Source organism: Dipodomys spectabilis, unplaced genomic scaffold (genome assembly GCF_019054845.1).
Source record: "Dipodomys spectabilis isolate Male_0828 unplaced genomic scaffold, ASM1905484v1 ptg000092l, whole genome shotgun sequence".
NCBI lineage: Eukaryota > Metazoa > Chordata > Mammalia > Rodentia > Heteromyidae > Dipodomys > Dipodomys spectabilis.
The window spans coordinates 4,815,933-4,830,147 of record NW_024870769.1 but is presented as its reverse complement, the minus strand read 5'-3'; the positions used below and the strand labels follow the sequence as shown (position 1 = coordinate 4,830,147).

The 14,215-nt window shown below is 37.8% G+C and overlaps 1 protein-coding gene across 2 annotated transcripts in view; it reads left to right on the top strand.

Moving 5' to 3' along the window:
• Positions 1-14,215, top strand: part of Skap2 (src kinase associated phosphoprotein 2) — a 175,668-nt gene that overhangs the window by 159,162 nt on the left and 2,291 nt on the right. Inside the window, exon 12 of one of the 2 annotated variants that reach the window (XM_042684991.1) lies at positions 13,789-13,890. In XM_042684991.1, the coding sequence (XP_042540925.1) occupies positions 13,789-13,881 (93 nt within the window). In that variant the 3' untranslated portion in view covers positions 13,882-13,890. Of the gene's footprint in view, positions 1-13,788; positions 13,900-14,215 lie in introns of both variants that reach the window. The other variant, XM_042684992.1, reaches the window with a different exon arrangement.

Sequence of the window (14,215 nt, the reverse complement as noted above, 5' to 3'; positions counted from 1 at the left end):
TTAATTTCCCTGAATTAAGAAAACAGCTTTAAAAATAATTATTTAATATAGAAATAATAATTAGTTAATATAGAAATAAAACTGATTCATTTCAACATCTTTGGAATCATTCTTAAATTTACGTACGTCACAGGTTCTTAAACCAGTATAGTTAAGTATGGTTAGCTCCCACCTAGAATTTCAGATCACAGGTATAAATATGAAACTTATAAAGCTCATGTAGGGTGTGTTCTTAAAAACTTTCTTTATGAAAGAAAGTGTCTGCAGTTGGAAGCTTCTGTGGAGCATCCACCTCCAAATAAGCAAAGTTCCCAGAGGCTTGCTTATCCTCACAAGAGTCTCAGAAAATTGCTTTCTGTTAGCAGGAAGTTAAAAGTTTAATGGTAGGATATATACTATATTTCTAACATATTGGAGTTACAGTTTGTGTTCTCTCAAATCTGTTTTGTGGAGATTGTCACTTTGTGAAGCCTGATCAAGAATTAAGGTTAGAGGTCATCTTGTTTATGAGAAATATTTACTTCCACCTAAAGATTTTAAATGTTATTGTTTGAGAGAAAGACAACCCTAAACAGCTGTCAGCCTTTTACAAGGCTCCAAGTTCCATTACCATCATTCTGATAGGGTCCTTTTGGAAGATGAGTTTGTTACCTGGGACTCATTTTGGTTTTTGGAAGAAAAGCCAAGAAAGAAGCCCAGGACTTTTCTAGAATTAACTGGATGAGACTTGGTAAAGAAAAAAGGAATGGGAACTTTGCTCTCCTTGATAGATTTAAACATTTTCCAGCCCTAGATGGTATATTGGCAGTTGAAAATCTGCCTGCTTTGGAGTTGAGCATATTTGTAAAGACTTATTTCCCCATCTTGGTTTGGGCAAGTTCAGATAGGAATCTGGAGAATCTCTAATAACTTTTTATTGGTGTGGCCTTCCAGTTTTAACAAAACTCGAGCAAACAGACCATAAGTTAATACCATAAATTTATTTAATATGTGATGACTGCAGTTTTGAATGCTTGGTAACATAAATTAAGAACTCAAGGCTCATAGTAGCAGAGAGCTATAAATTGCTCAAAAGGGCTTGTTTCAAGATCAAGATAGGGCCAGTGTTATGCACTTTTAACACTGCAACCTGCATAGAAATCACTTGTGTTAAAGACCTTGAAGTTTGTTTAATGTTTCTTAGATATATTTAGATTTCCTGGTGATGGGATGAAATTTTACCATTTTCATTTATTTTTTTACACCATCTAGTGGCTCAGAATGAGTGGTGCAGGTAATTGCTGCTAATGTGTGCAATCAAAATGGTGTCATTAATTCAACTTTGAATCTTGCTATGGGTTATTACATTCCCATCTCATGTCAATAAAGTATTAGCATTAATCATGAAAAATTTTGTTCATCATTTTGAATTAAGTGTAGAAATTATGTATAAGAATATATCTTAAAGAATATAGCATAATATTTGTGGAGACATAAAGTGTGTACTTTGTAAAGAAATTAATGCCATGACTTTTCTAATAAATAAAACCATTTAAAAATTTTAAAGAAGTTCAACTTGCTCTTAGTAATTAACTTATTTTTCATTTGAGATATTAAATTATCACTGATTTACTTTCTACAAGTTTGTTCTGAACACATTTTAAAAAGCAACACATAATAGTTTAAGAAAAGATGAAATCTTTCAATATAAATAAACATTGAGACAAATCAAGAAATAAAATGGCATGCATTATAATGAAAAGACTTTTAATTTTGTAAATGTAATGGTAGAAAAATATTTGACTAGTTTGGAGATTATTAAACTGTCTTCATTAAAAATCACTATGAGGCATCACTCAAGGGTAGAAGGCTTGTCCATATAAGGCCCTGGGTTCAATCCCTTGTTTCGCTAAAAAGCAAGATAAATAAAAACTTCAAATCACTGTGGAAATACAGTTTTATTTTAATATTCTGCCTTCTGCTTCTTTGCAAGGAATCTTTGATGGGGTGTCAGCTGTGCTCGGTCAGTTTGGGGGTGATTTATTTATTGTAAGCATCTTTGGAGAGTTTTGCAAATCTTAGCCTCCCTGGTTTTTTTTTTTTTTTTTTGCCAATGAAAATCATATGTTGCAATAAAGAAAGAAGAGCTGGCAGACACCCTGCCCTACCCCCTTCCTTTTTTTTTTTTCTCTCTTAACATTTTCCAATTAACAGCTGCCATGTGACCCCCTCTCCTCCCCTCAGCTAGTCCCTCCTTCAAAGTGTCTGGCATTTTCTTAGTTTTAACCTTTGAACCTCACTAATAAATCTAAGTACTGCTTGCCTAAAAGGCGAGCCAGAAACTTTTTGCTTTACAGTTCTTTTCATGTAGGGTTGCTGATGTTTTTTTTATGTGTTAAAATAAATGCTTCAATAGTTCAATGGAGATTTGGAAATCTTCTTCTCTTTTAAATCCTTTTTTGTTTCATCAGTTCCTATGCAGAGTGGAAGAAAGCAGAATTTGTGGTTTTGAGGACAGCTGCATTGTTAGTGAATTCATTCTGAAATGCAGGGCTTGGTTTCAGATTTTCTTGGTGAGGGGAAAAGTCATATTGAGGCAGAAAAACCTTGAAATTTTTTAATTTTTTTCAGAAATTAGGTTACTTAAAAATCATGCTAAATTCTCTTATTAGTTTGCATTTCTCAAACCATGAACATAAAATAAGATCTTTCTGGAAACATTTTTGTCATTTCAGTAGCAAGAACTAGATCATATAGCAGCAGGCAATGTCTGTGGCCCACATTCTCTTTGGTTATTTTATTCTGTCTTGCTGTTCTGGATTTACATCTTCTGCTAATTTATCTTTCAATCTGTACTTGTTGGTAAATTACTAACTGCATTCTTATCCTTACTTTCAAAGCTATAAATTAGAGATGATACAGACAGGCTGTACTTCAGCACAAAGAGGTTTGCTGCTTTGTCTGATATTAAAAGAAAAAATCAGAGAATAGAATTCTGAAATATTTTATCTGGTCTGGGGCATATATGACTTCAGCTTTGCAAACTTTTGAAAAATATTTCATGAAGACAAAAATGCAGGTGAAGATGGTGGTCACTAATATACAATAGAAGATATTTCTGGGTCCTCAAAACCTTACCCTCACCTCTATTAACTGAGATTTCAAGCAATACTTCCTTTATTTTAGTGCTGGTCCTAGGGCTTGCACTCAGGCCCTGGACACTGTCCCTCAGCTTTTCTAATCCAGGCTGGGGTTCTACCACTTGAAGCACAGCTCCATTTCCAGCTTTTTTGGTGATTAATTGGAGTTAAGTGTCTCATGGACTTTCCTACCTGGGCTGGCTTCAAATGGTACTCCTCAGAGATCAGCTTCCTGACTTGCTAGGATTATAGGCAGCCTGCTAATACTTCCTTTTATATCTGTTTGGTGGACTTTTTCCAGTGATTAGTGACTTGTGACTATTAACCATTTGCTTCTCATTATGAGAATATGAAGAAATACAGTGGTTGGAATATGAGGTTACTATGTTTTTTGTTTGTTTTTGCTTCACATTTATGGAAAGAAATGAAACCAAAACTTGCTGATCTCTTAACAGCAGAGGAAAATGCAAAGTTTCTATCTTAGTTTTTCATTTGTGAAATATGACCTAAGGTGCCACAAATAGCACGGCCAATTGGTGGCAAGTAACTAGGACATCTCAATGTGGGACATGCACAGAGTGTTACTGTACTTTGGAGAGCCTTTTGAGAAGGAATATCTGTTCTTGTGGTTGGCTTTGTTTCTATTTGACACCATGTTGTTTCCCACATTGTCACTGTGATGTTGGGGCCTTGGGTACAGTGGAAACGTTAAGTAAGTGACCTCCTACATAGCTGTGAAAACCAGCCATGGACACAGCACCAGTCAGAACACAATCTAGTTCCACTCACAGGCCTCTTCTTGGCTGTTTGCGAACAGCATACTCAAGTACTTCCCTGTTTCCTTTTACATGAAATAGAGGAACCTTCCAGAAGGAGGTGGCAGGAAGGAGAAAGGGGAAGATGCCAGTAAGGCAGGCAGCTGGTCCAGCCACTGAAGTGGCTTGAGAGGTAGAAGATGAAGCAAAACATAGTGTCACAGGGGCCAGCTGAGCAGAGGTTGTATAGAAGAGCTACTTTGGGGAGGAATCAGGTTGCATGACCTTGTGGCTTTAAATCAGCATGGAATAATCAAGCATTTGCAGAAGAAACAGCAGCTTAAAAAGAAGCACTATACTAATACATTTCTTTAAGTCTAAAATTGAATGAACCCTCAAAAATCAGGAACACCTTCAATTTACATATCACACTTTGTTTTTACTCTTCTATGTTGTCTCTTTCCTGCTCTCTATAACAAAGCTAGGTATTCCAGGCAAGTTATTAGACATGAGTGAGTGGAGATAAATAGACTACTGATTAAGTCTTAGAGTAAATGTTTAACAAATTACTGACAAGTGATGCGTGTTTATTATTGACTGTTTAGCTGTAATGCAGCAACTAGAAAAGTTCTAAGAAAACATTCTATTTCTCTAATACTTGTTTTTTTTTTTGTTTGTTTGTTTTTGTTTTGGTCCAGTCGTGGAGCCTGAACTCTGGGCCTGGGCGCTGTCCCTCAGCTCTTCAGCTCAAGGCTAGCGCTCTACCACTTGAGCCACAGCGCGACTTCTGGCTTTTTTCTTTTTGCTTATGTGGTGCTGAGGAATCGAACTCAGGGCCTCAGGCATGCAAGGCAAGCGCTTCACCACTGAGCCACCTTCCCAGCCCTCTAATACTTGTTTTTGGAAGATCAGGTTCCCTTTTGGAGAGCAGGATGGAGACTCATTCAAGACAACCAGATTGTCAGATAGATACTGCATCCCAGAGGGCTCTAGTGTTATCTCTATCAATTAGTGGACAAGGAGAGAGGTCAAAGAAAATATATTTTCAGTACTTGCAAGTCCAGTTCTGGGCTTAATGATTTGTTTTCATCTATATCATATAGTAACCCTATGAAGCATTTATAGTGTTTAAGTTTTATGGACTAGAAACTGATCTTAAGTAAGATTATTATAGATGTTGTAAGCACTGTTTCTGGGAATCAGTAGAGATTTGACACTAAAACCTTTTCTTTTCTTTGTGCCTTGCTTCACTCATCTGGGCCATGATTCAGCTCCTCCCCCCCCCCCCCCCCATGAAGTTAATTGTAATTATCACACCCTAATTCTAAACAATGTAGATGGTCAAAATTATTCCATTTTTTAACCAATAGATATTTAGTGAATATTTATGCAGAACACTATTCAGGTCAAAATCAGTCCAAAGAAATGACAAACTAAATTGGCTTTCTTTCATTGATTTCTGCAGGTGAGTTGTAGAGACAGCCAACTCATGAAATAGAAAACCATAATAGATTATGAACTATTAAACATACAGTTGGAATGCCCAGAAGAGATGATCACCAAATTTTCCTAACCATAGTTATTTATAAGGAAGTACAACTTGAATTAGAATTTTATATGTGAGTAGAGGTTATTCATTCAGCAGATATTTAATTCTTACAATGTGAAGGGATGGAGAGTCCTCTCTCAGTGAGAGGGTAGACCCATCGACAATCCAGATCCTTTCTCTTTCCCCTCCCTTGAGAATGGAAGCAGCTAGAGAAAGGCTATAGAAACCAAATCAAACTGATCTTTCCAGCCAAGTTTTCCTGCTTCATCTTATGCTACTTTTTCCATGTCTTCCTCTGGACCTTTGATGTTAACCATACACTCTCAACTTGTTCTTTATCTTCCAGGCCTTTGTACATGCTCTGCATTGCTCTCTTCATTATACTGTCACAGTTTCAGCCCACCTGTTGTTTTCTATATACAAAGAGCCTCTAAGTTCTTACTGCAGCAAGAATTACTGGCTTCTCTGTTTATTCATTTCTTCTCTCATACAATATTTTTAATATTATGATTCATTCTCTGTGTGTCTCTTTTTTCTTCCTTCTGAACTTATTAGCCACTGTATTAAATAGATTTGTACTAATATTTAACATTATGAGAAGTGTTGAATATATATTTACTAAAATATAGTTAAAATAGGTCATAATCATAACATCTTAAAAGAATGACAGGGTCACAAGTTAGGGAAACTTTAGTACTATCTTTTTACTTTATATATTCTAAGGCATCAGGGTCTCTGCAGCAGCACTTTCAACTGAGCCGTGAATTTTTGACAGCCAAATCATAAAAGTTAGAGATAGGGAACTAATAGTTACTTTAAAAAAAATGTCTGTGTGTGTGTGTGTGTGTGTGTGTGTGTGTGTGTGTGTGTGTGTGTGTGCGCACCCGTGCACACCCGTGCACCAGCTCACCAGGGCCTGGGTACTACCTCTGACCTTTTGTGCTCAAGGCTAGCACTCTATCACTTGAACCACAGCTTCCTTTCCAGCATGGATTTCCTTGTCTGAGCTTCCTTCGATCTCAGCCTCCTGAGTAGCTAGTATTACAGGCATGGGCCACCAGAGCCTGGCAACTAATGATTCCTTTTAATCATAAAGGAGAGCTCTTAGCTTTTCCCAGCACTGGTTACTTTTAAAATATATGTTCATTCATGAATTTCTGGAATCTGTACTGATTCTCTAGCCACAACTTTTTTTTCTAATAAATGCAAGAATACATAAAAAATTATAGTAATTGTAACAATTTTGTTAAGGTAATTCTGTGAGGGTCTAAGCATATAATAATTAGGCTTACTGATTTATTTAAGTATGTAACTGGGTTATGATAGAGTCTCAATGAAGAATATAAATATTTTTTAAAAATCATCTATAAATGCCAGGCACCAGTGGCTCACGCCTATAATCCTAGCTACTCAAGAGGCTGAGACCTGAGGATCACGGTTCAAAGCCAGCCGGCCAGGAAAGTTCGTGAAATTCTTATCTCCAATAAACCACCAGAAAACCGGAAGTGACACTGTGGCTCAAATGGTAGAGCACTAGCCTTGAGCTGAAGAGCTGAGGGACAGTGCTCAGGCCCGAGTTCAAGCCTCAATACCTACCAAAAAAAAAAAAAACCAATCATCTATAAAAAGCCAGGGGGTTATCCAAGGTTGTCTGCCTTGTTCACAACAGAGCTAGAATGAGGCTGTGAGGCTGCTGAGAAGATAATTTTACAAACAGTCAGAAGCAGCTGAAAACCCAGCAGATGTTCCATTATAAGTACTGCACTGTTTGTCCTCACAGGGGTCTGTCTGAACCTGTTCATTGTTTACAAAGAGTTCAGCAGAATGCATTTCTTCTGAGAACTGGAACTACTTGGTTCCAGTTCCAAAGGGGAGAGAGATCTTTCTTTCTGCACATGGAATTTCAGTTCCTGTATTGCATTGGAGAACATATGGCCAGCAGCCTTCTAGCATAGGAATCACACACACTGCACAACTAAGCTTACATGCATAATGTGCTTCAGAGAAAACTTTCAATTCTTACTTCTTCAAAGAGATCTAATATATACAAAGGAAAAATTATTTCTGTGGGGAAGTGACATCTCCTGAAGAAATTAGGCAACTGGTACCTGTAATCTTCATCTGTCCCTGCTTACTGTTAAACTCCTTTTACACATCTTGTACCATGTGGCATTACAGATTAACAGAGCCTTTCTCTGATCTTACTGAGCTTATATTTTCTCTTAGTTAAAGGAATAAAACTTGTATACTTAAGACCCATGGAAGAATAAAAGTTCAGCTTGAAATGAAATGCTAGTATGTGTTAGATAAGTAGAAGAAAAGTTGATGACAGTGGAGTGACGTGAGTTGGGTCATAGTTGTTGGACAGGATTTGGCTGAGGAAGACATGCCTAGCAGGGGGACAGCACGTACTGAGGTGGACAGTGGACTGTGTGGAATATAAAGTAATGGGAGGATGTTGCTATCAGGATAAGAACAAGCCAAGCAGAGGGTTTGTAGTTACTGTGGTGGGCAGCTAGCTGGAGTAGTGGAGCCAAGGGGGTAAACTGCTTAAGACAGTTTCTGGGAAAATCAGTGGCAGAGGTGCCAGTTGTCATCTTGGGCAAGGCCTGAACTAGAGTGGCAGCATTTGGAATATGATGCAATGAATGAACCCACAAACAGTAACAGAGCAATGAAGTGGTAGGTAAAATACACTGAGTTTCAAAGGCCATCCTCTTCTGAGCAAGACTTATTCTTTTTTTTGCCTAGCATTAGCAATGGTTCATTAGTCTGAATATCTAGTTTTTGCTCTGTGGTATTGTAACTGCTGACTGTGTAAAAAATTGAGTGAAATGTGTCTTGACCTTGAGATATAAACTGAATTTTTTTCTGAGAATTTAACTCTTATTATAGGCTTTCTCTTTCTGAGTGTCTCTTGCTTTGAAAATAAAATATACAGAAAGAAAAATCGGAATTCTTAGAATTAGAGGGACTCAGTTATACCTCTCTAGTAAATACTAAGGTCATGAAGTTGATTTCTGTAAGCATTTAGGAAACTCAGTGTCTGCAGGCAGGCTTCTGAATTCATGGAGGATCTCATTTAACTCTTAAACTGAGAGTCAAGTGGTTAGTGGATAATGTTAACAGTAAAGCACCAAGAGTCCCTGTTGGGCAAGTTTTGAAATGATGAGTTTTATAAAGTTTCTAATCAGAAAAGCAAAAAGAAAAGATGGCCTTGAAGAAAGTAGGTATTTACTGCTCCTAGCTAGTCATTTAAAGTGTTCATGAATAATCACAATGAATTTTTGCAAATAATGATTAAGTCTAGTGATCACTTGTGTGTGTGTGTGTGTGTGTGTGTGTGTGTGTGTGTGTGTGTGTGTGTGTGCGCGCGCGCGCGTGCTGGGTCTTGAACTCAAGGCCTGAGTGCTGTCCCTGAGCTTTGTTGCCCAAGGTTAGTGCTCTTCCACTTCAGCCAAAGCTCCACTCCTGACTTTTTGGGGATTAATTGGAGATAAGAATATCTTGGACTTTCCTTCCTGGGCTGGCTTTGAGTCACAATCCTCAGATTTCAGTCTCCTGAGTAGCAAGGATTATAGACGGAACTACTAGCACCTGGCTGTTTCATATTTTATAAATAAAATTCATTTCTCAAAAAAGCTTATACGTTTCTCCTCTCCTCCCCTCCCCTCCCACCCCCTCCTTTTCCCTCTCCTCTGCTCCCCTCTCCTTTCTTCCCCTCCCCTCCCCTCCCCTCCCCTTTTCCTATTGCCCATGATACCTGTTGAAGAAAATGACACATAGACTTATTGTTACAAGGGTTTGAACTTAGAACCTTACATTGCTTGGCCTCATGGAGTTTTCTACTCTGGCAGGCTTCTTACCACAGTCCTCTGGATCTCAGCCTCCTGAGCAGTTTACATTACAGATGTGAGCCACTAGTTCCTGGCATAGGACAGATCGAGTTTTAACATTTCAAACACCTGTTTCTTATAGGTAAATAACTTGTGAAAGAGCTGGACCAGCACAAAAACTTAGCAGTGTTTCAGGTTTCTGTTAAGATCCTATTCTTTTATTATATGGTTTGAAGAAAGTGGATTAGTAAACTTGAGAGAATCTTGTACTGAAAGGAATTAGTGATGTTGGGGCCTTGGTTAAGTGTAAAATAATATTCGAGCAGAGAGAAAAGATTGCATTAATGAGTGAATATGGACGTATGTTTGCTGTTGTGATGGAGAAAGTCTTTTTCACTTTATCAAAGCTGTCCTTTTCCCTACTATATTACATGATCACTTTAATTTATTGCTCAATAAATATTAAGTGGGCCCCAAATTTTAACTGTCAAGTAAAACGACTAAAATGATTTTAATGGAATATATATTGAAAGCATTCCGTGCCACCTTACTATTTGTTTTTTCAGCTTATTGGGCAAATTTGGCTCTTTGAATCTTTGACTGCCACGTTACATTTTGCCTGAAGTCATCCATTTTGCAGATATTGAATTCTTTTTGAGGGCTATTTTTATACAATAAGCATCACTACACCTCTGGATCTTGATAGCATTACTGCAGGAGGAGAAAGCAGCTTTGTGTTAGTAATTACCCGACATTGTCAGAAGCTGACTGCAGGCCTCTTTCTAGTGATAACAGAATACCCGCATAATGTAGCTTTATAGCACATGATTAATAGAAAATAATTACACATCCTACAAAGGGATGCAATATTTCTTATAAATTGACTAGAATGGTTTCCTGTAGATTAAAGGACTCTTCATTATTTTATCAGTCTTCCTGAAGTACAGTCACTTGCCTGTGTTAGCATTTCAGTCGATGTTAAGAGCCGAATAGGGTGAAAGATACCAGATGGCAGACCTTCTTGTACCTGAGATCTCGGGGGTTGTAAAGATGACACGATGCTTCCTAACCTGTCAAGATTTAGATGCCAGCCAGGTATGGCCTCCTCTCCTCTCCTCTCCTCTCCTCTCCTCTCCTCTCCTCTCCTCTCCTCTCCTCTCCTCTCCCCTCCCCTCCCCTCCCCTCCCCTCCCCTCCCCTCCCCTCCCCTCCCCTCCCCTCCCCTCCCCTCCCCTCCTCTCCTCTCCCCTCCCCTCCTCTGATTGCCCATCTCTCATCTCTCTTCTCCTCTTTCCTTTTTCACTCTGTCTTAATTAACAAGATAAGGCTTGAGAGTTTTGTTTAAATGATCCACCTGCAACTTTATAGCACAGTACCATAATTAGTATATGGACCATAAGACAATACTGTATCGATCCCGTTATTTTCCACAGTAAGTAATACATCACTCATAATCACATTTGTTAGGGGGCAGCAAAGAGGAAAGGCAGAGACAGGCCGATTTTCTTCCTCGGAAGGAAGCCTGGTGTGCGGTTGAATCTTGCGGCTGAAGTTTAGAATACCATACTCCAAGAAGCATTTTCATTCCAATTTATAGGCTGCAAATGGTTTAATTGGGATTCATGTTGCTCAGGAGGCTCATCCGGAGGATGGTAATGATGAAAGCCAAAGCTCCTGTGTTTGCAGTCTCGTCGACATACTCGATTGGCTACAGTGAAATCCATAAATTTGCTCCTAGATTTTTGCCTCACTATATTTTATCTCATCTCTTAATTCTACACAGGAGTATTAGATGGATTTGTGTGTGTGTGTGTGTGTGTGTGTGTGTGTGTGTGTGTGTGATTGTAAAGCATTAAATATCCTGGTTTTGATTTCTACCCTTTTTCTGATTTAAATCAGTTATGTTTTAGAATACTTTCATTATGTGTATTTCATAGATTTTTTTCCAAATATTTTAAATTAAGTGAATCATTTAAGGTAGTTTTAATGTAAAACTTTTTCCTCTTAGAATGTTACTTTTAAGGGATTTTTCTTTTCTTTCTTTTTTTTTTTTACAGCTGAATAAGCATCTCCCTGCTGTTTACTACTGTGCTTTCTACTTAATGTCCCTGCTGGTCTCAAGTGTGAAATCTGTAATCTGTCCTTGGTTGATGTGATGGGTTGAGAGTCAGTTCTTGTGTGTGTGTGTGTGTGTGTGTGTGAGAGAGAGAGAGAGAGAGAGAGAGAGAGAGAGAGAGAGAGAGAGAGAGAGAGCACATGCACACACATGTGCTTTATGAGCAAGATATTGCGGCCTTAGGGGGCAGAATGGGTGATAACCAGAAAGAAATAAAAAGGCATGTGAACTTTCTGGCTTGTACTTTGAATCTGAACATTGTCATCCAGATCAAGGGCCATTCTCTGGCAGCAGGTTTGGGTCAATAATGCAGCCTCTCACAGAGTATCTTTTTTGTGTAACTCTGGCAGGTGCTTTCTTTACTCTTTTCACATAGTTTGAAAAATCTAAGGCTGGCATTGGATAAGAGTGTTCACATTCAGACACTCTTTTGGCAATCCATTTTGAAAACTTATAGTGTAGGTCTTTGTTCTGTGGAAGGTTAAGTACATTTGTTTTGTTAAACATTAAGCTCTAATTGTATTCATTGCCTTAAAAATGGAAAAGGTCAGTTTTATTAGGTACTTATTAGGATATAATGGTTGCTAATCATAGCTTTCAGTAAGTTGGTATTTTCTTCTGAAAAATGTGTCCTACATAGATTATCATCCTCATCACTATGTTCTGGCCCCAGGGTATTCTCATTGCCTCCTTTTGCCCACCGAATATCATACTGCCCATGAACTTTTAGATTTAAGATCTGTAGTCTACAGCTGCATCAGTGGGCACTGTGCTCTCCTTAGATTAAAAAGCACAGCTGAGGGAGTTGGAAGGCTCCTGCAATCCTTGTACTCTGGACACTGAGCTGGGAGGATCATAAGTTTGAGGTCAGCCTGGGCTACATAGTGGGTTTAGCCAGTGTGGACGTTATAAGTGAGACAAAAGAAAGAAAGGAAGGAAAAGAAGGAAGGAAGGAAGGAAGGAAGGAAGGCAAAGAAAGAGAAAGAAACAAAGAAAGAGGGAAAGAGAGAGAAAAAAGAAAGAAAGGAATAGAATTAGTCTTTCTCTCCCTTCCTTCCACTAAGCCTAATTCTAATACTGCCCACTGTTTATAAAAGGACCTATAGATTTCATTCTGCAGTTGAGTCTTTATTGATAGACCATATATCAATATATGCATGCTAATATTGCTACATTTGTATTGAAGAATTGCATAATTTTCCTTTCTGATGGTCAGTAGCATACTAATCAATACAAATGTGAAGTCTGCACTAGGAGTAACCTTCCCTCCCCACCAGTAACTCAATATGCATATGCACATTTATCTATGACTCACATGTTAGAAAATCATAACCTATTGAATTACTTTGGGGATTGATTTTAAAAATTTATCTTATATGAAAAATTAAATTTGGGTAGAATGCTTGTGCAGAGTATTGCTTTTGGAAGATATTATTCTTGAAACTTGTAATTCATTTTACTTTGTTTGTATCTCACTAAACATAAATAAATTTGAGATAAAAATACATTAGTCAATCTGGCAGACATATGAGGCCAGTTATGGAGTGTTCACCATGCCTAAAGCAGTGGCATGTCTGTCAGTGGGGGATAAAGGAGAGAAGAGGAGACCCAGGTTTGTTTATCTCATGTTGCAAAGTAAACGCAGAAGTGCCTCATCAATCACTCCTCTGTACAGCTATATTAATGTTCTGCCTTTAAAACTTGAGATACTTTTATTCCCTATTGATCCTCTACTAGATGGGTGAATTGAGCACCACCTTTAAATTCCTTCCTCCTATCCCTTCTCTGACTTAAGGTAGTTTATAATCAATTAAAGGTATAGTGAATGCCTTAAAGGAATAATTTTGTGTTGGTGTTTTTGTATGTTTTTGTATTAGTATCTTCTTGTTCTCTAATGTATATATTAGCTTTTCTTCATAAGGACTATACCTCTGAATTCCAAATAAATTTAGATCACGAAGTTTAGGAATTAAGTAGTTTATCGCAAAAAAATAAAGTCATTTCATCTTTGCTAGATAATAAGTTTCTTGAAGGCAGATATACTATCTTTGGGATCTGGTGCTTGCACATAAATGGGGTCCCCAGCTGTATGGAGAGTGTCAGGGACACAGAGACAGGAGGCCTCGAAAACCAGCTTCCTGACGCAGTTTCATTTCCAGCTTTTTACCCTGTGTGACTGCTTCATGGTTCTTTGCCAATGAATAAACAGGCTTTGTGTTAGACAGTAATCTAAATCTTCCCTAACAGCATCTTTAAGTGTCCAGAAATAAAAAAGGATAAAAATGTTTTCATTTGCAGCTCAAGCTCTTATAACTTTATGAAAAGAAATAACATTTCTTTCTTAGAAGTTGCATACACATGACATTGTACTTACACCGGTCTAAAGGTTAATATTGCATATTGTTTTCAATTAGGAATACAATAGATATGGCTGGTGGGTAGGAGAAATGAAGGGAGCCATTGGCTTGGTGCCTAAAGCCTACATAATGGAGATGTATGATATTTGAGAGCACTGGGTAAGTACATTTTAATCCAATATTCTGAAATAGCTCATATGTTCTCTTGGTCTCTTCCTTATGAGTCTTTGCTTTTTTTAAAGAAAAAAAGTCTTTACAGTTTTCTGATAACATGAAGATGTTGATCTCAAATCTTTTTGTTTGTTTCGTTTGCTCTTGAACTTTTAAATTAAGCTCAAGGAATTTATTTTGGAAGTGAATAAATTAATTTAGAGAAAGTCCCTTTGATAATAACCAGCTGTTTTCCCAAGCCCCCTCTATCATAAGCTTGTTACTTTGATGGCCTTTCTGAGGAGCCCAATGGAAAGATATTGAGTAAACATTC